This window comes from Diorhabda carinulata, chromosome Y (assembly GCF_026250575.1).
Source record: "Diorhabda carinulata isolate Delta chromosome Y, icDioCari1.1, whole genome shotgun sequence".
Taxonomy (NCBI): Eukaryota; Metazoa; Arthropoda; class Insecta; order Coleoptera; family Chrysomelidae; genus Diorhabda; species Diorhabda carinulata.
In genome coordinates this window covers 1932606-1957549 of record NC_079473.1, presented here as the reverse complement: position 1 = coordinate 1957549, position 24944 = coordinate 1932606, and the positions used below count along the sequence as shown (strand labels likewise).

At 31.1% G+C, this 24944-nt stretch overlaps 1 protein-coding gene and 1 long non-coding RNA gene across 2 annotated transcripts; both read left to right on the top strand.

The window, feature by feature from the left end:
* Positions 1 to 19836: 19836 nt before the first annotated feature.
* Positions 19837 to 20580, top strand: LOC130903001 (uncharacterized). The gene is made up of 3 exons (XR_009060495.1): positions 19837 to 19909; positions 20127 to 20289; positions 20444 to 20580. It is a non-coding gene; the product is annotated as an uncharacterized LOC130903001 (long non-coding RNA).
* An 820-nt stretch (positions 20581 to 21400) lies between these two features.
* LOC130903000 (uncharacterized) lies at positions 21401 to 22318 on the top strand. The gene has a single exon (XM_057815284.1). The coding sequence runs from the start codon at positions 21486 to 21488 to the stop codon at positions 22272 to 22274; it is 789 nt and encodes a 262-aa protein (XP_057671267.1). The 5' UTR covers positions 21401 to 21485; the 3' UTR covers positions 22275 to 22318.
* Positions 22319 to 24944: the final 2626 nt, after the last annotated feature.

Here is a 24944-nt window from a genome sequence, read left to right as displayed (position 1 = left end):
AAGTTTGGTATTTTTTATTTCAGGGTCAGAAAAGGAAAGTTATGTCGACTGAACTGACATTGGCTTTTAGCAATTTTCTGTTCATAATAACTGCATAACTCGTCAAAGATTACAGTCTTTTTTATTAAAAATAATCGAAATTACTAAATATCTATACGAATATGCAAGCTATGGTTGAAAGTTGATGAATATATATCAGTGGAAAATTGTTTTCTAAACTTAAGTTTAATACATTCAGTACGAGGATGGTTGTAGAAGTACCTAACCTAACTTAGAGATGGCTGTCGTTGCTTCGAAAATACCAGTATTAGAAAAAACACAATGTATACAGCGTATGTTTCAAGCTTGAAGACGCCACGTTGTTTAGTACTTATTTAGCAATCAATAGTGGATGCTTTCGGTCAATTTGTAAACATGGAAACCATCGGTCATTGTTTTGTGATGTTACCAACAGTAAAATATTGGGTAGCAGAGTTTAAACGAGGCTTTACGACCTACGATGACCAGCATCGCAGTGGTCGACCAAATGAGGTGACAACTCCAGAAATGTAGAAGAAAATCCACTGGATGATCGTCGATTGAAAGTGCGCGAGCTAGCAGACATAGTAGTCATTGCAAAAAGTGTGGTACACTCCATCGAGTGTTTGGCAATATTTATAATAGAGCAGTTCCATAATCATAGATGGAAAGTGGGTATATCACTCCAAAAGAAACAAAAGAAGAATAAAAACAATGGACTGAAAAGGGAGAACCGGCTCCAAATAAGACAAAGACCGTTCCATATGCAGACAAGGTCATGGCGTCGGTTTTTAGGGATTCGAGTGAGATAAGTATCTATGCGAGATAAGTATCATTAAAGAAAAAGGGTTGTATAGGGAAAAGCAAAAATCCTTCGTTTCTATTAATCAAAAATGCTCCTTTTGTAATGCTGATCATTTTAATCAAAATTGTAAATCATTTTTCAAATTAAACACTTATGCTAGGTTTCAAAAGTCCTTACACCTTAAGGTTTGTTTAAATTGTCTAAGAATTGGGCATATGAGTAAAGATTGTTCCCAGAAAGGGTGTAAAAAATGTGGGTCTAAACATAATGTTCTTTTACACTATGATAAAAATAAAAATGATAGCATCTTCTCGGGCAGCTCAAATGGCAGTGTTGGCTCTGCATTAAGTGAGTCTGGTTTGGTGAAGTCAAAGAAGGATTCTGTGCCTACAACATCTAATGTTTGGTCTTCATATTGTAATTCCAATAATGGACATTAATGGTAAATACCAAACATGTAGGGTTCTCTTGGATAGTCGGTCACAGTCAATTTAATTTGAAGATGTCTTCAAAAAATCTTATGGAGAAGAAAACCTGATGAAGATGTTCAGGAGTATACTTTAAATACTTTATCTATGGTACCAGGTCAATAGCGTACTTGGCCATACGCTATTTGAAGCAGTTAGGATTGGACAGTCTTGAAGCAAATCCAGAGGCATCTTGCATGGATTTTACGTGGATGATATGCTCTGCGGAAGGTCTTCTGTTACTGAAATGATTGATGTGTGTAAACAAGTTAAAGAAATTCTTGGAGGTGCTGGATTTAATTTAAGGAAGTGGATATCAAATCGGCCTGAGGTCATTGCTAGTATTCAAGGATCGTCTAGTTCAGAGGAAAATGTAGTTTTTGGAGAAAAGGATTCCAATAAGACATTGGGTTTGTATTGGTCTTTTAAAAAGGATGTGTTAATGTATTATATAAATTTTCCTACCAATGTTTCTAAAGTAAACAAACGTAGCATTCTCTCAGATATTTCAAAAATCTTTGATCCTCTTGGGTTATTAAGCCCTAGCCTAGCTTTAGTTAAAATTTTGCTGCAAAGACTATGGCAGTTAAAAATAAGTTGGGACGAATCTTTGCCTTCAAACTTAGATTTTTATTGGAGAAAGTTAAGAAAAAAATTCTTTGGTTTAAATGAATGCGAGATTGAACGACAAGTTATATGTTTGGATCCAGTGGAGATCCAAATACACGGATTTTGTGACGCCAGTATGGTGGTGGTATAGCCTATGGTGCTTGCGTGTATACAAGAAGTATCGATAAGAATGGTTGTATCAAGATTTCATTAATTTCTGGGTAATCAAAAGTGGCACCACTTAAATCATTGACCATTCCTCGACTAGAGCTAAGCGGAGCTTTAGTGTTGGTACATCTTGTTGAAAGAATTAAACGAAAAATTGTGTTTGTAATTTTGAAAATATTCTCTTTGAAGGGTTTATTAATTATGACAGATTTTCTAGTTTTAACAAATTAATACATTCTAAGATTTATTGAAATAATAAAGTCTAAGACGACTGCTAAATTTGGTGGCAGTAATCCAACAGCATGGGTAAAACAAAAGGCTTTACAAACCTTGATAATTTTAGTTCAAAGGGAATGCTTTTTGATAGAATTAAACAATTTAAAGCATAACGCGTCTTTGAGGTCTTCAAAGCTAGTTGGTCTAATCCCCTTTTTGGACTCCTGTAGTATTCTGAGGGTGAGTGGTAGGTTGCAGTGTTTTAATTTGAAATATTATGAAAAGCACCCTATATTGTTGTCATCAAAACATAAGTTCACAGTGCTATTAGTTTTAAATGAGCATGAAAGACTACTGCACGCTGGCCCACAACTTTTGTTAAGTTTGGCCTGTTGGAGGCAGGAATCTAGTGCGCAAGATCATTAGAAATTGTATTAAATGTTTTAGAGCTTATCCCGAGAAGGGACAAACAAGTCAAATTATGGGTGTGCTGCCTGAATTGCGTGTACGAGCTTCTTTGCCCATTCAAAATGCGGGTCCCATAATGATGAGAAATAAAACTGGTCGTGGATTTCGTTTAATAAAAGCATACATCGCCCTGTTTGTGTGCTTTAGTACCAAAGCTATCTACCTTGAGTTGGTGAGTGATCTTACATCAGCAGCTTTTATCGCGTGTTTTAGGCGGTTTGTTTCAAGAAGGGGTATCCCTAGAAATGTTTTTAGTGATAACGGCACTACGTTTGTTGGGGCTTCTTCAGATTTGAAGGATTTTGGAAATTTTTTGGTTTCACAATCCTCTAAATTACAAGAGCAGCTTGAAAAAGATAATGTAAATTGGAATTTTATACCTGCTCATACGTCAAACTTTGGACGACTCACGTCTCTGCCAGATGGGGATTATCAAGATGTTAAAGAAAACAGACTGGATAAATGGCAGCAGATTCAAAAGATGTGCCAACATTTATGGCAGCGGTGGTCCAAGGAGTACTTGTCTGAACTCAAAACCAAATCTAAATGGAAATTATTGCAACCAGGTTTGAAAGGAAATCAAATGGTGGTTATTAAAGATGACCATGTAGCCCCAACACTATGGAAGCTTGGACGTATTGTGAAGCTAATTCCTGGCCCTGATGGAAGATGCCAGGTAGCAGAAATTAGGACTCGTACCGGAATCATTAAACGTGCTTTGTTCAAGATTTGTGTGTTACCTGATAATGACTTGTGATTTTGATTAGACTTTGGTTTATTTTGGAAGATATTCTTCCAAGGTGGAGGGTATGCTGTGAACGCACCTATTATGTATGTATATTTCTTTCGTGCTATTAATCTGTTCGCCGCATATACTGAATTTTGTTACCGTGGCAACAATCTGTATTGTGGTTTCTACTTTTAGACCTTTTTTTTGTGTGTCTAGTCGGCTAACGCTGGGCCGTAAGATAAATAGAAAAAGAAATGCAACACTTGCTTTTTGGCATTGGCAGCAGGTGATTATTAGCGCGCTACTATCTTATAATATATTTATATATTATGTATTTAGGTTTATGTCAATTAGCAAGAGTGTATAAATGTTTTAGTTTCAATGTACAATTTAGATAAACAGTAAATACAGTCCACTACTTATTGATTTATAGTTTAATGATGTAGTAAAGGTGAATAAAAAGAAAGTTTAGTGTTTTATTTGCCGTTACAAATGAACTAAAAAATAACGTAATCAGGAATCTCCTGTACACCGTCCGACATTCGAAGACCAAATATTTCAATATTGAAGACTCGATCGTGATTGTATTGATATTTTACAGTAGATTTTGTTGTTTTTTAAATAATTAACTTATACTCTTTCTTCTTATACACTTTTTATTTATCAACTCCATGTACAATACAAATCTTGTTAATATATCATCTTAACCTTAATAATGAATAATTCTCGATAATTCTCTATGATTCTCACTAACTGACTTCTTCTTTTTTTTTTTTATTTTCATATATCTTAATAGTAGGCCAGAAAGTAAAAAAACTAATACCTATATTATTAAACACAAACCAGAAAAGTATTATTTTTAACACCCTCTCTTAATACTTTTCTATGAAATTTCAAATATTATATTTTGATTTTTCTTTTATTAACATTAATAATAAACAAAATATCTTAACATAAATTTAAATAATCTCTATTCTTATAAACCTGTCTTTTGTGGAGCCCCTTTGTTAAAATGTCTGCTACTTGATTTTTAGTTCCAATAAAAGTTAATTCCATTTTCTTTGTATTTAAAATGTCACACACAAAGTTGTATTTTATATCTATATGTTTTACACGTTTGTTATTTTCGGGATTTTTTATCAAAGCTATACATCCTTGATTGTCCTCATATATTTTAAAATTTTGAATATTGACTTTCATATCAAACAATAATTTCTTAAACCATAAGCAATCTTGTACTGCGGAACATAATGCCACTAACTCAGCTTCTGAGCTTGAAAGAGTCACACAATTTTGTTTTCTTGTTACCCACATCACTATATTACCAAATAATTTAATTAAATATCCTGACACTGATTTTCTATCTACCACTTCACTTCCCCAATCAGAATCCACATAACACTCAAACAAACTTTCATTATTTTTTCTTTCAAATTTTAAATGCATATCAACTGTTCCTTTTAAATATCTTAAAATTCTTTTTAATCCTGTCCACACCAAACTATTATTTTTATCTTGAAATCTACTTAAATAATTTACTGAGTAACTGATATCTGGTCTTGTTCCAAGCATCAGATACATTAAACATCCAATTAATTGTCTTACTGGTAGTGTGCATTCATCATCTTTATTTTCAAAAATATTAAACTTTGGATCTATAGGTGTTGCTGTGGGATTGCAATTATCAAAGTTAAATCTTTCTAATATTCCAAGTAAATATCTTCTTTGACTTAATTCCAAGATTCCTTCTTCTTTAATATAATTTACTTCAAGTCCTAGAAAATTCTTTAAATCTCCTTTATCTTTTATATCAAAACATCTCATTAAATCATTTTTACAAATTTCAATTTTATTTAATTTTTGCCCTGCTAATATGATATCATCCACATAGAGTAATACATACATAATTTGTTTATCTTCATCAACTTTTGTATATAGACAATAATCAGTTTCTGATCTTGTAAAGCCTAAATTTAATAAATATGTATTTATTTTTATATTCCAGCATTTTGCAGCTTGTTTTAAGCCATAAAGAGCTTTATTCAATTTTAAAACACATCCTGGTTTACAATTTACCCTCTCTGGCGCATAAACATATATTTCTTCTTTTAAATCTCCATTTAGAAATGCCATTTTCACATCAAGTTGTTTTATATAATATCCATATTGATTGCTCACTGTTAGAAGAGTCCTTATTGTTGTCATTTTTGCCACAGGTGAATATATATCATCATAATCATAAGTATTTCTCTGTCCACATCCTCGTACAACTAATCTCGCTTTGTATCTGTCTTCCATTATTGTTTCTAATGGTTTCTTAGCAAATACCCATTTAGCTGTCAACATTTCTGCTTTTTCCGGTTTCTCTACTTCATTCCATGTCTCATTTTTCTCAATTGAATCAATTTCCCTTTTCATAGCCTGTATCCACATATTTTTGTCACTTCTATTATCTATTTCCTCCACTGTCTCTGGTACTTTTTCTACCAATGATACTGCATCAAATGCCATATATAATTCATAATCATTATATTTTTCTGGAATTTTGACTTTCCTTTTTATTCTTTCAAAATTTTTTCTTTTATGAGCTTCATCATTACTCTCATCTTCTTCGGATTCTATTTCAACGTTTTCTTCTTCTTTATCTATTTGTTCTTCTTCTAAACTGTTTTGTTCTCTATTATTTATTTCAATACTTGCTTTTTTTATTTTATAAATAAAATCAGTTTCATTAAATATAACATCTCGTGCTACTATCACCCTTTTTCCTTTTATACTCCACAATCTGTAACCTGTATTTGTATATCCTATAAAAATCATTTTTTCAGAAACTGGATCAAACTTTTCTCTAAATTGTTTTTGTATATGAGCATATGCTGTACATCCAAATATCTTAATATTTTTTATATCAGGTTTTTTACCATACCACAATTCTGCTGGTGTAACATTTTCTAAATGTTTGCTAGGGCTACGATTTAAAATATAAGCAGCTACTCTAATGCTATCATTCCAAAATGTTTTTGGCAGGTTGGCTTCTTCTATCATTGTTCTTGCCTTTTCCAACAAACTTCTATTAAACCTCTCAGCCTTACCATTCTGCTGTGGCGTATATGGTATTGTATAATCTAAAACAGTTCCATTTGATTTACATAAATCTTTTATATCTTTGGAAATATACTCCCCTCCATTGTCACATCTTAGCACTGCCAATTTTATGTTAAATTTTGATTGTACCATATTTACATATTCTTCAAAACACTTAAACACCTCATCTTTACCTTTTATGATATACACTGTACAAAAATTAGAAAAATCATCCACAAATGTAACAAAATATTTACCCCCATCGTGACTTAGTGGCGTTATTGGTCCAACAACATCAGTATGAACAATCTCTAATAATCTTTTTGCATGTGATCTTGTTTCAAATCTAAGTTTTGTCATTTTACCTTTTACACAGGCTTCACAAAAATCAATTTTATTTACATTTACATTTTCCAAACCTTTTACCATTCTTTTATCAACTAATAACTTTAAATTTGCATTACACATATGCCCTAATCTTTTATGCCACATCATTGATTCATTGTCATCATTTTCAATCATAAAACATCGATTTTCTATCTTATACTCAAAAATAATCTCATAAAGCCTGTTTCTAAATCCTACTCCTATCAATTTATTTTCATTATATAAACTAACCTGACCACCCTCAAAAACTACAGATACATTAGACATTTCTAATCTTTTTACTGATAATAAATTCTTCCTTAAATTTGGAACGTAAAAAACATTTTTTTATTATGCATTCAATGATCTTTCCATTTATTTTACTCAAAACTTTAATATTTCCAATACCTATTGCCCTCAAATATTCATTATTCTTTGCTACTGCTATGTTAATTGGTGTTTTTAATTCTAAATATTCATAAAAATATTTGTTATTATTTACTAAATGATCTGTACAGCCTGAATCTATATAGAATGAGATATTATCGTTACTTACAATCTTACTTTCATTACCATTCATCAAAAAACATATTCCATCTTGCTCTTCCTGATCTTCGGAACTTTGTTTCTTGTTCACCTCTACATGATTTCCCTGATTTCTGTAGTTTGTATGATAACTTCTACCTCGAGTGAAACCTCTACTTGGAGTTGCATATCCTCGAAAACCTCCTCTACTATAACCACCTCTATAATTTCCTCTGAGACTACCTCTTGTAAAACCACCTTGCACAACTCTTGAATTTGATTGCCCTGGTACACTTTCTTTACAGTCTTTTTGCATATGTCCTTCCTTATGACACCGGAAACACACTATTTTTCTAGTATTTGTAGTATTAAATACTGCTGATTTTTGTTCATAAGTTGATTGTTCAGATTTTAATGCTTTTCTTCTTTCTACTTCACTTCTAAATTTTCTTTTGACGAAATCTATTGTTAACACTTTAGGATCCATATTCTCTAATATTGTTATAACTGTTTCAAAACTTGGAGGCATCCCCATCATTAACATACATACAATGTCCTCATCACTCATAACAGCTCCTGTAGCTCTTATCTTCCTAACAAGATCATCAAATTCTGTCAAATAACCTTCCAAATCTTCATTCTCTTTTAATTTTAATGACATTAACATTCTTCTTAGCATCATTTGCCCGGGTAATCCTTTTTTTTCATAAATATCTCCTAAAGCTTGCCACATACCATAGGCTGTATTTTTCTCCGTTACAAATTCTAATTGCTTATCATCCAAACATTGTATTATCAATGACTTACATAACTTATCTTTTTTCATAGCTTCCTTTTTGTCTTTTTCCACTGTATAATCTGATTCCACAAATTCTTTTTCTATCCATTCTGCCACATCTTTTTCTTCTAGTAATATTTTCACTCTAAATTTCCATGAGTAATAATTTTCACCATTCAATAGTTCTATGTTATAAATATTTTTTATTTGTGAATTAGCCATTTTCTTTATATTTTAATTATCCACAGAATCACCTGGGCCCATAACCTGTTGTTTTTTAAATAATTAACTTATACTCTTTCTTCTTATACACTTTTTATTTATCAACTCCATGTACAATACAAATCTTGTTAATATATCATCTTAACCTTAATAATGAATAATTCTCGATAATTCTCTATGATTCTCACTAACTGACTTCTTCTTTTTTTTTTTTTTTTATTTTCATATATCTTAACAGTAGGCCAGAAAGTAAAAAAACTAATACCTATATTATTAAACACAAACCAGAAAAGTATTATTTTTAACAGATTTTAGTTAATAGATTGACTTACTTTAATTTTTAATTTAGTTAAAATCCGAAAGATAAATAAAAAGCCGACAGTTTTCTTTGCGGAGTAATGTTCCACAATTTCTACTAAACCGGTAAGACTATCGAACAATATAAATCAGCTTAACGTCGTGGCATTAATCTAAACGCCAGAAGGGATTAAATTTTGGAATTAATTGGTATAACTTTCGAACGGTTGGGATTTTTGAGTCCTTATATCCTTATTTCACACACTTAACCGGAAGAAAGATGTGAATAATTGCTTAGGAAAAAACTTTTCTTATTAATGCCATAGTACAACTTTTAATGCGGCACTGTCTATTCCTTATATTTCAACACACATTTTTTGGAAATTCGAATTTCATTGCGTAATTCGTTGGCATATCTTGACAATCAAATCGATTACCACTTCAATAATCGATCATAATCGATTATTATTTAATCGTAACTAATCGATTTTTAGCCAATTACGTTTCTCAATTCGTAAAACTGAATGAATTATTATGTTTCAATATTTGTGGTATAAAATTTAATACTAAAACTTTCTATTGGATATTGTTTGTTTTATTAGGGGTTCGTGATGTTTTTTTATGTCTTTTTGAAATTTAAAATATCCGTTTTTCACTAGCAGACATCACAACATATCCTGCAATTTTTGTTTTTAATTTATTACATATTTTTTATACGAAATGTAGAAGTTTATTTTGTGATAAAGCGTACTGCATGGGATTTATTTATAAAAAGCAGTGGCTATATAACCAAACAGACTGAATACATTGTTCACGCCGATATAGATTGACGCATGTTTCAATAACCAAGTTATATCATCTTCAGAAACTGAAGATAAACTGTTTATTCTAAGTGCATTTAAGCCCTCGAAAGCTCCCGCATAGATATCTGATTTTTCGGAAGCTTTGTCTGACTTTTGTATATGTTTATTTAATTTCTTATTTTTCAGACCTTTTAATATGTTCATACTTCTAAATTTTTTTGATTTTTGGAGTCTTTTATTTTAAAAAATGTCAAATTTTTATTTGTATTTCAAAAATTACAAAAAAAACGGAATAGGCCTAGAATCAAGAAGAGAAGAAAATTCAATGAAATAATGTCGAAAAACAGACAAAAATGATACTAAATATGTAGTTAGTAGCGAAAATTTGATAAAAGAACTTCAAAAAACGTACAAAAATATACAAAAACAAAAATAAAAGTAACGTGTAATTATTTCATTAAATAAAGAAAAATGTTTAACGGTGTAAAATTTATTTTAAAAAATGGTAGTTTCATTGTTGTTGAGTTCCAACCTAAAATTCATCACCCTGTATATGTTGAAAACGATAAAAAAAATCAAAAACAATTGCTCATAATGGAGAGAATAAATTTTTAAAAAATATAGAAAACCAAATACGTTTATCGGTTAAATAGTCACGCCCCGATTTACATCAATTTGCTTTGTACGTTTTTTTTTGTTGTCATGAAATAATTTTTTATGGTTCATGCGCGCTTTTTTGCACTTATTTTTTACGACCCTTTTTCAATTAGAGTTGATTGGTTCGTGTTTATGTATCCATCTTTTTATAGCGAGAGGAATAAATATGCATTTTTTGCAAATTGATCATCGTAATTTTGAATAATTAAAAATGTAATAGCAAAACTCTTTCACATTTTATCAACAAAAAAAATCCAAAACGATAATGTATAAATTAATATTGATATAGTATAACAGAGTTATTTGATAGATAATTAAGTTTCGTGATACGGCAACTCTGATGTGAATATGTCAAATCTGTCATTGTCATCAAAAAGTTTGACATTTGTAATGGCGAACGTGTTGTTTACTACGTAGATTAAACTAACTACAGAATGTTGATGAAGTCAGTGATGAAACCCAATCTCGAGGATGTTGTTATGAACCCACGTTTCATCTATAACATATAAAACGGTTTTATTTCTGTGAATCATTGTTAAACGCTCGATGGAAACATTTTCGCGTCGATGGTTTTGTTTCAATGTGCGCAAACGCGGCATCCATCTTGTACACAACTTTCTAATGTCAAAATTTTCAGTTAAAAGACGATGTACATGTCGAGTATGTTTGCTATGAATATACTGAACGATCCAAGTGATTTTAGACAGTTTTAAAGTCAATATCCTTCGCAAAATGAAATTTCGTTCATTTTTTCCCAAAAGATAATCATTTTCTTCTCACTTCTCATTTTGAAAACATCGCTATACATGGTTTTCTCTAGCTAGTATCTATAAGATTCAAGAATGAATGTTACAACGGGACGTAAAAGTGCTTTTTATGACCCCCGATATTAAATAGAATCATATATTGCAGAATTCTACGTTTAAAAACTACACCAAGAGAAATGTTGAAAAACTCATCAATTTAATCGAAAGATATATTCGAAAGACTATGGTAGAAACGGTCTAGAAACAAACAAAACATCATAGAAAAGAAGAAAAGGAAGTTTCAAAACGCATCTAAATAGAAAAAGAACAAATAATAGTCAAAACAAATCAAAATTTAAGCTATTTTTTATCAAATTGCAGCGTTTTGTTAGTTTAAGTTGAATAAAATTCATATTTTTATCACATCTCGTATGCGAGTGAAAATTTTTCGAATAATTGCATTTTAGATTTTATACCACGCAGAACATTTTATAAAGAATAATTTTTTTTCGTAATATCAACAATTAAAAAGTTGAAGAAGGTAATTTAATTTGTTACATGTTTCTCAGTGTAATTTTATATAAAACATGGAAATTTGTAATAAAAGTTGCAGACGGTGGTAGAATGAAGCTGTTAAAGTAACGACGATGTTCAGAAACAATAATTTTGTATAATGTTCAAAAAAACAACAACTTATATATATTTAAATAAATTTATTCATACAATTTAACAAATTAAAGTTATTTATTGGAAAAAATGATTGTTAATAAAAACAGTATGAGCTCTAATAGTAACTATTCCAACATCATCTAAATTTTCGGAATCATTGTCTGGTTTTTCTTCACGATTACAAGTATTGACAGCGTCATCATCGAAAGCTACTTCTAGTTGAGGTATTGTCGTATCTTCGTTATCTTATTCAATAATAGTACCCAGTTTGAGATCTTCTTGTTTAGAACTAGAAGGTTCGCTTAACATAATAGGTACCTTCAAAACTTCAACGCTTCTTTCAACTGGACTCACGAATCTAACGGTTTTGATTGTTTTGATTCTTCTTTATAGATTTAGCGAAATTATGATAATGTGAAGGTAATTTACGGATTACGCAAGATTTACTTTTACAACGATCGAATCGTTGGTATTAAGACTTTTTCTACGTTAAGAATGTCTTGGTGGTACTCGAGGTAATTTCTCCAAAAATACTATGGGGAATGTACATTCCGTTTGCGTGGAAGTATCGCTGGTTCTTCTTCTCAATATATACATATTCATTATTATAGTAAACGATTCAGTAATTATGTCAGGTGTCAAAACAGATCTGTCAATTTTGATATATAAACTGTCAATTATTGTTGTAGAACTAGATATTAGAATGTGGTTATTTTACGTAAAAAGCAAACACAAATTTCGATTAAATTTTGAGTTAATGGGAAAAAATTTCGAAATAAGAGTTATAGATCTTTTAATTTGTTTCAACTTTGTCATTTAACTTTTTTCTATAAGACTTCTATAAGACTGCCGGAAATCGAGATAAACAGTTTTTCATCGAACTATTATTTTTTTTATTTCAAAAATTATCAACCAAGATTTATGTGCTGATGAATTATTATTTTTTAATACGAGGGCGGTTCGAATATAAGGTAATAACCTTCACTGGTTACATATTTTTGGGATTTCTTCAGAAGGTTTTTTATCCTTGGACAACTCGGACAAACTCCTCCATCAAGCTTCAACTTCATCGCGAGCTCTTAAGAATTGATTCGGAGAGACGTTTGGAGTTTTGTCAAATCTTCATGAGGAATTATGATGAAAATCGAATTTTTTTCATAATTTACTAGTTTGAAGTTTTGTTTCCCACTAGATCGTGTCAAAACACTCCCCAAAAATGAACGATCCTTATATATTGAATCTGAATGTAGAAAAAAGACTTGGACCAAATAATATCTTTCGTGTTTCATAAAAATCTGTTCAATTAGAAAAACTTTCAACGGATTTTCCTTCTTAAAGCTTTACAGCCTTCATATTCTGTCATATTTATTATTTTAATCCGCGTTAATGTATTTATATAACGAAAAAACGGAAGGATGTCTTTTTCGTGAGTATGTTTTGTCATTTTGCAATAAATTTATGAATGCTTGTCCGTGATTTTTTAAATAAAATTTTTATCACAATTTCGTTCTACTTGTTATACCCTAGTATGACAAATATAAACCCCATCATATCGCTATTATAGCAATGAACGTTATCAAATAATAAATATCAAAAAATAACAAAACTCCTAAAGGTACTTACTGAAGAAGACTTGGTAAATGAAAAAAAAACGTATGGAAAGGTGTGTGGCGAAGGGATAAAACACCCAAATTAGACCTGAAGACTTAGACAGAGTTGCTGTGAAACGATTTCCGACTATTGCTGTTTTTTGATTTTCTTTTTTTACATCTACAAAACCAAAACTGAAATTGGTTAAAATATTTTTGTATTTGTCAATTTCTTCGGCAATAGATGTACTATAAACATTTGTAATATTAATTAATAGTGTAGTGAATAATGACAAAAAATTCATAAATTCCGATGATTTTTATCTATTATAAATCGAATTCACCTCGTATACTATTACTCATCGGGTTTTAAATTTAAGCACGACTCATCAATTCGATGTTTTGTCTGTTCAAAAACGTTTTTGTGAGAACAAACATTATGAAACACAAAAATTTTATCTAGTCGTAGTTTAGAAATAAGAAAATTTCATTAATAAGGGTGTTTCACAGCTGCTATAATTCAATCTTATGGTTTAATTTTAAGTGAATTTTCTGACATCGTCATCAGCCGGAAATTTATATTGCAGAAAGTAAGTACGAAGTTTATGGGGTTGTGTTCTTCCTAATTATCTAATTATGTATAACACACTGTATATATTGTACACACGGCGGACTTTCATTTACCGTCGAAATAAACACGCGGCTAATTAAAAGTTATTTCACTAGTTAAACTCGTCTACTCGATGGGGTATTAATTTTGATGAAAATTTCCCGTTTTAGATTATGCCGGATGTACGAATTTATTCCATAATTTTCATTTTAAAACATTTCGATTCAGTTATTTATTATAAAATAAGCCTACTAAAGCCTAAACGTCAAGCTTTGTTAACAAAACCAACTCAAATTTACTGAAAAAATCATCAATCAGAATTTTTAATAAACTTTGGTCTAGTCACTTATTGCCTCAATTCCGTATTTCTAAAGCGCTCGTTGCCAAATTTCAGAATTCCAAAGTATCTGTTATCAAAATTTTGCACATTTTTAAAGTGCTTGTTGCCACAATTCACAATTATTTACTTTACGTAAATATCTTTTGCCACAACGTACTGTTTTTAAAGTGTTCAAAGCCACAATTTACGATTCTAAAATATCTGTTGTCCCAATTCACTATTTCTGAAGTGAGTGAGTCTTTTGTAATACTCTCATTATTCCGGATTTGTATCAGGAGTGAGTAAAATATTGCTGTTGAAAGACATGTATGTGACTGTATTAGCTCTGCTGGATTACCGCTATTGATTTCTTCTAATTACTTCTTCCGTGATATATAGTGTTAGCTATTCTATACTTTTCTTGATTTTATATTAATGTTAAATCATCAGCATATTATCTTCTTTATTTATCGAGAACAGATATTAATACATATTTCCATAATGCAGGTGCTACAGCTGAATTTGTTCTAATTTTTAATGATTTATTTGATATTTGTAAATCTCGTAATAGATTGGCAAAATAAATATTTTAAAAATCACTCAGCTCAAGAACAAAATATTTAATTGCATCAATTTATTATTGTGAATAATTCACATTATTATAATGTGAAGAGCCATGATAAGGAAAATGATGCTGAAAAGAAGTAAAAATGCTTATCGTTTGAAACGTAAATGTGCATGATTTCTCTCTGAATCTGAAAGGTACAATCATACATAATGTCGAATAATGATCTTAAATCAGAATGGATATAGTTATGGAATAAATGGTTGATTGGATTGCATAGTGACAAATTGAGAAGTGTCGAATAAGCATTAAGAAAACGAATGACAATATCAATACTGACAATTCCAGATCAGATAATACGTCGAATGGCTAATGAAGATGATGATAGAAAACAAAAGGGGAAAAGTGATGATTATTTCATAAAATACGTGAGAACAATTTGTGTGCTGTATTTACTACTACTACAACGCACACTCACTATTACACTGTATGACGACTGCTTCGATGTTCTCTAGTTTTTATGTGTTTTGTACAAAACAAAAGATATTGACGCGTAAATTTGATTTCAGATGGTTAGTTGATTGAATTAATAACCCACTAAAGGCATTGAAAAAAATATGGAATTTGATCCATTTGGTCGAAAGATACAAAAAACTACAGGAAGAGGTGATTCATAAGATATCAACTGTTTTTGGTATTTGTAATAACTGCAAATCATCAATGGATTATTTCTTGAAGGAAATGCTAGCTATCATTACTCAGACTGAATTAAAACAATTTTCAAATTCAGTGGTAAGTTCAATAATTACTCATCTTATATTGGATATTGTGAACAATTTAAAATTTTTGTATCTCTTAGATAAACCCCAACAAATTGGTATTGTGTGTTACATAACCCTAATGTGATGAAAACGTTATTTTCGAGTAGGTAACATCAAATATTTGAGAATCCCAAAGTGGAAGGCCATTGTTGTCCCCGATTTGAACTATACGACGATGTATTGATAAGTTGGTAGCCTAGACCAGTTCCAAGCATAAACAAAATATTGCGTTACCATAGCAACGAACAATAACTTATTAAAAGTGTCAGTGTTAAGTTTTGTCTCTGGTTTTCCCAGACCTAAGAAGTTTCGTGTCCAGAAATGTGCTGGAAAAGTTCTTGCTCCAGTTTTTTGGAATTGCCATGGAGTAATCATGATTGATTTTTTTAATAAGGGTAGGACAATAACTGGAGTTTACTATTGTTTAGCCTCTCCAAGATTTTTTATATTAAAATGGTTATTTAAATGACCCTCAATAAAACTTATTTCATTGGAATCAGCAGAAAAGACAAAAAAATCATCCACATATAGTGCAACTATTGTAAGTTGATTCCCTTCATTCCTTTTTATATAAAAGAACGGTTCAAATTTTGATTTTTTCTATCCAACATTTGACAAAACCTCATCAACTTTTTCATTCCATGCACGGCTAGATTGCTTTAATCCATACACAGCCTTTTTTAACAGGTATACTTTATTTTCATTATTTTTTGAAACAAAACTCTCTGGTTGTTGCATATGAATACAGTTTCTTTTAAAACCCGATTTAAAAAAGCTGTCTTAACATCTAAATGTAACATTTTTAAATCTAACTTAACGGCTAGTGCTATTAACAGTCTAAAAGTTGAGTGTCTCTCTACTGGAGCGAAGGTTTCGAAATAATCAACGCCCTCTTTCTGTGTGTACCCATTTGCTACCAGTCGAGCCCTATACCTATTTTTATTGTCACTGTCACTTTTCAATTTGTACACCTACTTACACTTCACAACTGTCCCCGTTTCTGGTGTATCGACGAGCTCCCATGTTTCATTCTCATTGAATGAATTAATCTCTTCTAACATGGCCTACTCCCATTCATGCTTATATGGCCTTGAAAGTGCTTCCTCTATGTTCTTTGGAACATCTACGCTATCCTGTGCCTTATCACTTGTACTAGCACCATTGAAATATGTTATGTATTCATCAAAGACTTTCTTCTTCGGTTCTCTTTGAGATCTTCTTGGTGCTTCCAGTACTTTCTGTGCTCGACTACCTTCCTTTGGAAAAGGCAAACGGGCTTGCTTACCTTTCTTGCTTAATTTTCTATTCTAGCATGATCATTACATACAAAACCATCTACTATCTTGGCTGTCTTGTTCAGGTAATTTTCATTTATGTGGACCAAACGTTGATGCCAAACATTAGTGCTCGCTGCCTGAAAACATACTGATGTGTCTTTACAAACATCTAGTTTATAAACATTGTTGTTCAGACTAGCTGTTGCCACTAAAACATCATTTTGATTCAAAATATCACATCAATTATTATGAAAACATACTTTATTTCCGTTTCTAATTAATTGACACACAGATAACAAATTTGTGGTCAAACCTGGGACATATTGGATTCCTTTTAACAATATTTTGTGTGTTCTATCTGTGACTGTGTTAATTTCAATATCACCAGCATATTCCACATTAATTTTAGATTTATTAGCCACCACAATCTCAAGAAAATCTGGATTCCTTTGATCTTTTAGCCATTGTTTAGATGTTGTCAAATGCACACTGGCACCACTGTCAACATACCAGTCGGTGTCTTTGAAATCTCCTGTAGTGAACACAGTACTGAATACACCTTCAGATCTATTAGTATTGGGGCATTTTGACATAAAATGTCCATTCTTTTTGCATTTGAAACATACAATGCTACTGAAATCCCTTTTGTTGTCACTAGAATCAGCTGTTGCTGTACTCGATTGACGTTCTCTATTTGGCATTCCAACATGGCTACCTCTGACAGAACCAGCTGATTTACATTTGAAATTAGCTCTGCCGGCGCCCTCTCTGAACTGCTTGCGGAAACCTGATTTGAAATTCCTGTTAGCCGCAAACGCACCGTTGTTACTATTATTGTAGGTATCTGTTTGCATGTTTGCAGTTTAGTTTTGATGGAATCTGTAGTGATAGAGATTCCGGAGTGCTCCACAGCCATAATCATAGGGGCGTATTTTTCAGGAAGACCTGCCAACAGCAACGACCCCACCCACTCTTCATCTATGCTAAATCCGGTACGACGTAATTTTTGAGACGTTTCGACAATCTGGTTTATATAAGACTCGTACAACTTTTAAGACGTACAACTTTTTGAGATTTGTCCAAACTTCTTGGGCAGTTTTTGCATCCTTCACATGAGGAAATAAACTTGGGTCTATGGTTAAAACTAACTTAGCTTTTGCTTTGGCAATGGTGGATGTATCGGTTTCCTTACCGTCAAGGCATTTGCTTAAGCCTTCGAGCACAAACACATTCTCAACTGCGGAATGTCCATTCGTCATAGTTCTCACGACCTAAAAGCCTCGGCACACTCGTCAAATAGTTGACGGCCATCTTTTCCGCGAAACACAAGCGCACGTGACACTAAAATAAAAATGTTTTTCTCCACATCCCGAACTACTGAATACCCGAAACTTCGCGTTGGAAACGATCTGGGAACATAACCCATTGTTATTACTAATTTATTTGAGCAGATAACTAATTTAGTTTTGGGTAAAACGTTGAAAAAAGGTACCGAAAAACAAACAAAGTGTTGACGCTAATGAATGTGTTTATTAACTGACTACCAAAAAAGAAAGAAAACGAAGGAATACAATAAATACATCCATTGTGTTACAATAAATGAACATAGATGTCGCCACGCGGCTCGTGAACTTTTGTTACTATTTCCAAATCGCATAACATATTGTGGTGTTTTATTCTAATATTATTGGTGGATTATAGTGGGGGGTATGGGAAACCTAAAATGTTTTATTTTCTTTGATTGTTGTTGATTTGTCTATGTCAAATGATTTGACTTTCGTCATTTTTTTTTCTTTGATTTAACTTTTTTTATTAACTTAATGAGTCTTTCTCGCGCGTTTTCAGTTTAACGAAATGGGTCATGTGGACATTTTTTCATTGCAATTTCATCTAAACACTGTCCCAGTTCTACCAGAATTTTACGTAGTTTAGGAGTTATTCTCGATGACGTTTAAGGGGATCATCGTCATCGGAAAACCGTAAAATGGCCGCATTACAACGAGGTCCCGTATCAACTACAAGACAATTTCGTGTAAACATATCCAAAACTGCTTTGAATCATCAAAACGTTTTTGTTTTTGATCGACCACCTCAATTGGACGACCAGAACGTTCACCATCATTAATGCGATCGTGTTTAAATTCAGCAAATGTTTTTTTTTTTCGATAGAACAGTAACACTTTTGAAGCCATTGCTGAGTTTGCACAATATTTTTTTAATCAAAAAACAATGATAAATTAACAAACGAAATCGTTTTGAAATTAATAAAAGTATAGCTTCACTTAAATGATTGTCACTTTTTTTGACTAATCGAAATGTCATGAAATTTGACTCATAATTTTTTGAAAGTTGGTACTTCGTAAACGTCATATGGATTTGACGATTACAGCGCCATCTATGTGTCAGTTACACGACTCATTCAACATTTATAGTAACTCTTCTAATTGACCGTTGTGCTTGTAGTAATCAGAGATGTGACATTTTAAAAATAACAGTATTTGAAATGCAAAATACAAAATACAAAATACCTATTTCCATTTTGTATTTAAATACTTTTTTTAGAAAAGCATTTTATATTTTATTTGAAATACCTTTTAGGACATATTTTGTATTTGCAAAATGCAAAATACTTTTTGCTAAGTTTTGTAAACATCGAAGAATTAATAATTAATGTGTTACAATCTTCAATTAAAATCTTGTTACAATAAAAGAGCACTGTAAATAAAACACTATGTAACTTGGTCTGATCAGCTTCGTTTATTATCGACTCTTTTCGTATGAATTCGGGATTATTCGGTCACCTTACCGTGCGGTGAGTTTTCGTTCCCGAAAACGCTAATAGTAGTAATCTGTGCAAGCCACTTAGGTTGCCAAATGTGTTGAACCGAACGAACGAATTATCTCTTTTTACACTTTTAATAAAGTTATCTTGCTTTCCGATAAAATAATAACGAAACCAAAAAAGTGAACCAAATAGTTATTGAACTGTTTCGAGTTTGTTTGCAAGTTGATCATAAATTCGGTTAACCGGTAACCTAACCTAACCTACTGAATAAATTACTTGGTAACTATCTTTTCAGTGAATTAAATTTGAAAACATGTAAGTACACAAAATGAATAATTATATCTCATGTTATTTTTAATTAGCTACCCGCTACCCACCAAACCCAATTTATAAACAATTACCTATGTTTTCATATTAAAACAAACAACGATTGTTAAATACTTTAATTAATACATTGATTTATCTATACCTGCAAAATGCATACATGTTATTTTTATGCTTAATCCCCATGATATTTTCTATTTTGTTTCAGGGATGATAATATTTCTCTACCATTGATATTAAAGTATTGTTTTAAAGATATAAAAAAGGATGCTGGAAGTGAGAATAATAATATATCGGCTGTTTGCAAGAAATGCTCTAAAACATTAAAAGGAAGTCTAATTTCAACTACAAATTTTTTAAATCATATAAAAGTGAGTAACATGTTAATTTTATTTCCTAATCAAACTTGATATTTTTTCATTTGTTACAATTACATAGACAATAGGTGTATATAAATAAACAAACTGCAATAGCTGATTCTGGTTGTGTATGTGTGAATGTATAATGATATTACTTTTTTTTCAGAGAAAAGGTCATGGTGATCTATTGACAGAGTATGAAAATTTAAAATCCCAAACCAAAACCTCCAAAAAGAAAAAATGTGGCACACACACTGATGAAAATAGTGCAAGTACTTCGAAAAAACTGATACAAAGCACTCTTCCAACTTCTTTGCCAGTGTCAATTAATTTAGACAAGTTGGTTATAGATTTTATAATTGATACAATGTTACCAATATCTATTGTCGAAAATAAATCATTTAGGACTCTAATTGAAGGTGCTCAAAAACTACAAAACCCACCAAAATTTATGTGCCGTCGCACATGTAACAAGAGAATTGCTGATATGTGCGCAGAATATAAGGAAAATCTAAAAATAAAATTAAAACCCGTTGATTATGTGTGTACGACAGCAGATGTTTGGTCATCATCAAGGAGAAGTTACCTAGGTATGACTGTTCATTGGATTGATCCTCACACATTTGAGAGAAATAGTTTTACTCTTGCTTGTAGAAGATTTAAAGGAATTCATACCTTTGACAAAGTGGCCGAACTGATCATTGACATACACACAGAGTATCATTTGAGGGTACCAAAAATAACAAAAACTGTAACTGATAATGGCTCAAATATGTTAAAAGCATTTAAAATTTATGGAAAATCTGAATTGGGAATGGACGCTACTGATGGAATTTTTTTTTCATCATCTGACATAGAAAACATTTCAGTAAATAAAAATGATGACGACCATAATAATAATAATGAACATGACGACGATGATGATGAGACATTTCTCTTAAAAGAATTTCCTGAATCTCAAAAACCTGAAGAAACATATCAACTGCCTAACCATGAAAGATGTACCACCCACACATTGCATTTAATTACCTCTCGTGATATTATTCAGGCAAGATCTCAAAATATTTCATATAAAAATGGCTAAATGCCAAGCAATTTGGAATTTGTGTTCAAGGTCCCCCAAAGCGTCTGAAATATATTGTGAAACTACCGGGAAATCTCCGACAAGTCCATGTCCAACAAGATGGAATTCATATTATAACTGTATTATGGATCTTTTAAAAGTTCAGGAAACTTTAAATGAAACCTTAAAAAAACTAGGATTGTCGGTTTTTAAAGAAATTGAATTGCAGTTTCTAATTGAATATACCAACTGTACAAAACCCATAGCAGAAGCTATCAAAAGCTTAGAGGGAGATAAAGAAACATTTTATGGATGCCTGCTACCTGAGTTAATAAGAATACAAAAAATCTTGCATTCATTACAAATGGACAATCCCATATACTGTGGAGTACTGATAGAGACAATAAAAAAAAGCTTAGAAAAGAGGTTTGGAAAATTTCATGATTTGAAGGATCCTAAAGCTAAAGATGCAATTTTGGCATCGGTGTCATATCCTTTTTTTAAATTAAAATGGGTGCCAAAAGGAAATAGAGAACATATAAAGGAATTGTTCCTTGCAGAAGTGAGAAAACTTAAAAATGATCATAAAGATCTAAATAATACATCCCAATCATCACACAAGAAAGAAAAAAATGAATCCTACTACATGTTCTATGATGATTCGGATTCCTCACTAGCTAGTGATAGTGCAAATGCAAACACCACTATTGACCTGGAATCATTGCAATATTTGAAGGATAATGATGTCAGCCTGCAATCATTAAATAAATATCCTACAGTAAAGATGTTATTCTTGAAATATAATACCTGCTTGCCTAGTTCTGCGCCAGTAGAGAGGCTTTTTTCTTATGGTGGCATGATTATGAGACCACACAGGAGAAAGATGAGCGACAGTGTATTTGAGCAAATTATTTTATTAAAATCTGTTAAATAAATTTAATTTAAGTAAGTTATCAAAGTAAATTTACCAGCCTGTTAGCTGGCTAAAATAAATAAACTTTTCAACAAAATAAAGATAATTTAAAACTAAAAGTATTTTATTTTAATAAAGCATTTTGTAAATACGTATTTTGCATTTAGTATTTTAAATATAAAATGAAAAACTATTTTGTATTTTGTATTTGAAATAACAAAATACAAAAAGTATTTGCATTTTGCATTTAAATACATTTTATAACCTATTTTGCACATCTCTGGAAATGGATACATATTATATCATAATACAGGTTGTACTACACCAAATTCCAGCTTATGAGAAGTTTAAGTTGTTGGTGAATATTCACAATTGTAAAGAAGAAAAAAGAACAGTAACTTTAATTCAACAATCTTTTAATAATTATGAACACGTGGTTGAGTTACCCTAAGAAAACTTCAATAATTGGAAGTTTAGGGTTGAAGTAAAATAGAAACAAATACCTGTTGCATTGGAGATAGCAGTAGAGCACTTCAATACGTATTGGAAGAAAAAGTTATCAACCCCTAATTGCACAACAAATAAATTAGATCATTTATAGAATTTTTATTTCAATTATTCAATTCATCAATTGTTTTTATTATTTTTAATCGGTGACATTTATTATTTACAATTGTAATATTTTTCTTATTCTGGTTGATTCTTGATAATAATAACAAAAAGAGTTCTCAGTACCAATTTTGGGAAAGATTCAACAACTCCAACCACTGATAGAAGTAAAAAAAATATGAAAAAAATATTAATGGAGGAGGAAACTGAAATTATGGAAAGAAAAGAAGCACGTTGGAGTAGCACAAGAAAAAATGATTCATCTAAATCTTCAAATTAAAAGATTTAAACTCTTAATTGATTGTTTTATTTATATTATATTATTTTTCCTCAACTTCTTATTTCTTAGACCCTTTTATATGTTTTTCGTGATAATTTTTTTTATTTTTGTTTGTAATAACATGTTACTTCCGCCAATTTGCATAATTAAATTAATCAATAGATCACCTACATCATGAATATCAAAATAAAAAAATCAAATATTATTTGATTATTATTATTAATATTAATGAGATAGATCTAAAAATTTGTATATGAACCATTTAAAGAATTCTTTACTATATTTATTTACAGAAACGTTATTTATTATTGTCTTAATAATTCTACTACCGCGTTCCCTACGCTGGGAAATCGTACCGTCTAGACAACAAGCAACGCAGCTACGTTCCACATCAAGATATGCTGCAATAGAAAAAGATTATTTCTAGATATGGTTTACAAATGAGGAACAAAAAAGCTATCAATGATAAAGAATCATTTCATCAGTTGACAGATATCAAGAATAAGATGCACTAGCGTAGGTCTAAATAACGTTTATGTTTTATTTTATTTTTACCATTCGGCACATGTTTCTTTTTTTAACGATCTATATTAGAAGAGGACAGAGTATTGCCAGCCCTTCAAGGTCTTAAAGTAGCCACTTTGTTCAAATGTGAAATATGTTAATCATACAATTATCATTGCTGGTTTTTACCAAATATTTAGTATTTATACCAAATTTATAAATTACCAAATACCCTAATTATAAAATCACATTTTTCAACGCCAAAGTGTGAATATCGAGTTGCTTCGTGGAAACGGTAATAAACTACTGTGGATAGGTATATCATATTTGACTTTGAAAAAAGTTCAAAGAAGAACGAAAAGTAATACCTGGAATCTGTAGGCTGAATTCAATATATGAAAAGATTTTTGAATTATACTTTGATTATAGCAAAAAATGAAATTTGAAGTAGGAATATATCGAATGGAACAGCACATTGACATTGTGCTTTTTGCATATTTAATCATTTCATCGATGTTATAAAATCCTCCTCAGTGGAAATATCAGAAATTCAGATTAAATATATCATCGAGATATTCTTTCGATTTCTTAGTATCCACGTAAAATTCAAAAAAGTTTTAGAGTAAAATACATGATCATCAGTATGCATACAGGTGTTGTCATAAAATTCCGAAAGTGTTTTTAGTGTTTCCTCGAGGTCTACATACGGTGCATTCCACTAAGTGTTCACTCGTCCAATACAAGAGTTTGTGTAGAAATTTGATGTGGTGGACTGTTTTTCCTTGTCTCCCATACAGTTCGGATTTAGCCTCCAGTGATTTTCACCTCTTCTTAAATTAAAAGAACACTTAGATGGCAACCGCTTCAAACTAATCAAGGATTAAGTCTAAATAGTGGTCACACGGTTCACAACGTATTGGCGGAAGACTTCTTCGACTTAGAAATACAAGAGCATCGTCTTCAGCTGTGTGTTGAAAAAAATGGAGAATATGTTGAGAAAGAGACAAAAGTTTAAACTTGTCAAAGATAGATAAATTAAGGCGAATAAAGTATATTAGTAAATTATTAACCAAAGCTGGTGATTGCGCAATCACTCGTAATAAAATTATTTGTTGGCTGTTAATAAGAACAATAAAGAAATAATGAAAATTTTAATAGCCAGATCCTATAGGGAATGGGAAAAGTTTATAATCGATTGGTACAGGAATCAAAAAGATTTGGCTTTAGGAAGAATGGCGAAAATAATAAATATATGGAAGTGCAACGGCAAAGGACGAATGAATTCTTCGACTATCTAG

Coding starts and splice junctions, on each gene's coding strand:
- LOC130903000 (XM_057815284.1), top strand. CDS start 21,486: ATGGATCTTTTAAAAGTTCAGGAAACTTTAAATGAAACCTTAAAAAAA.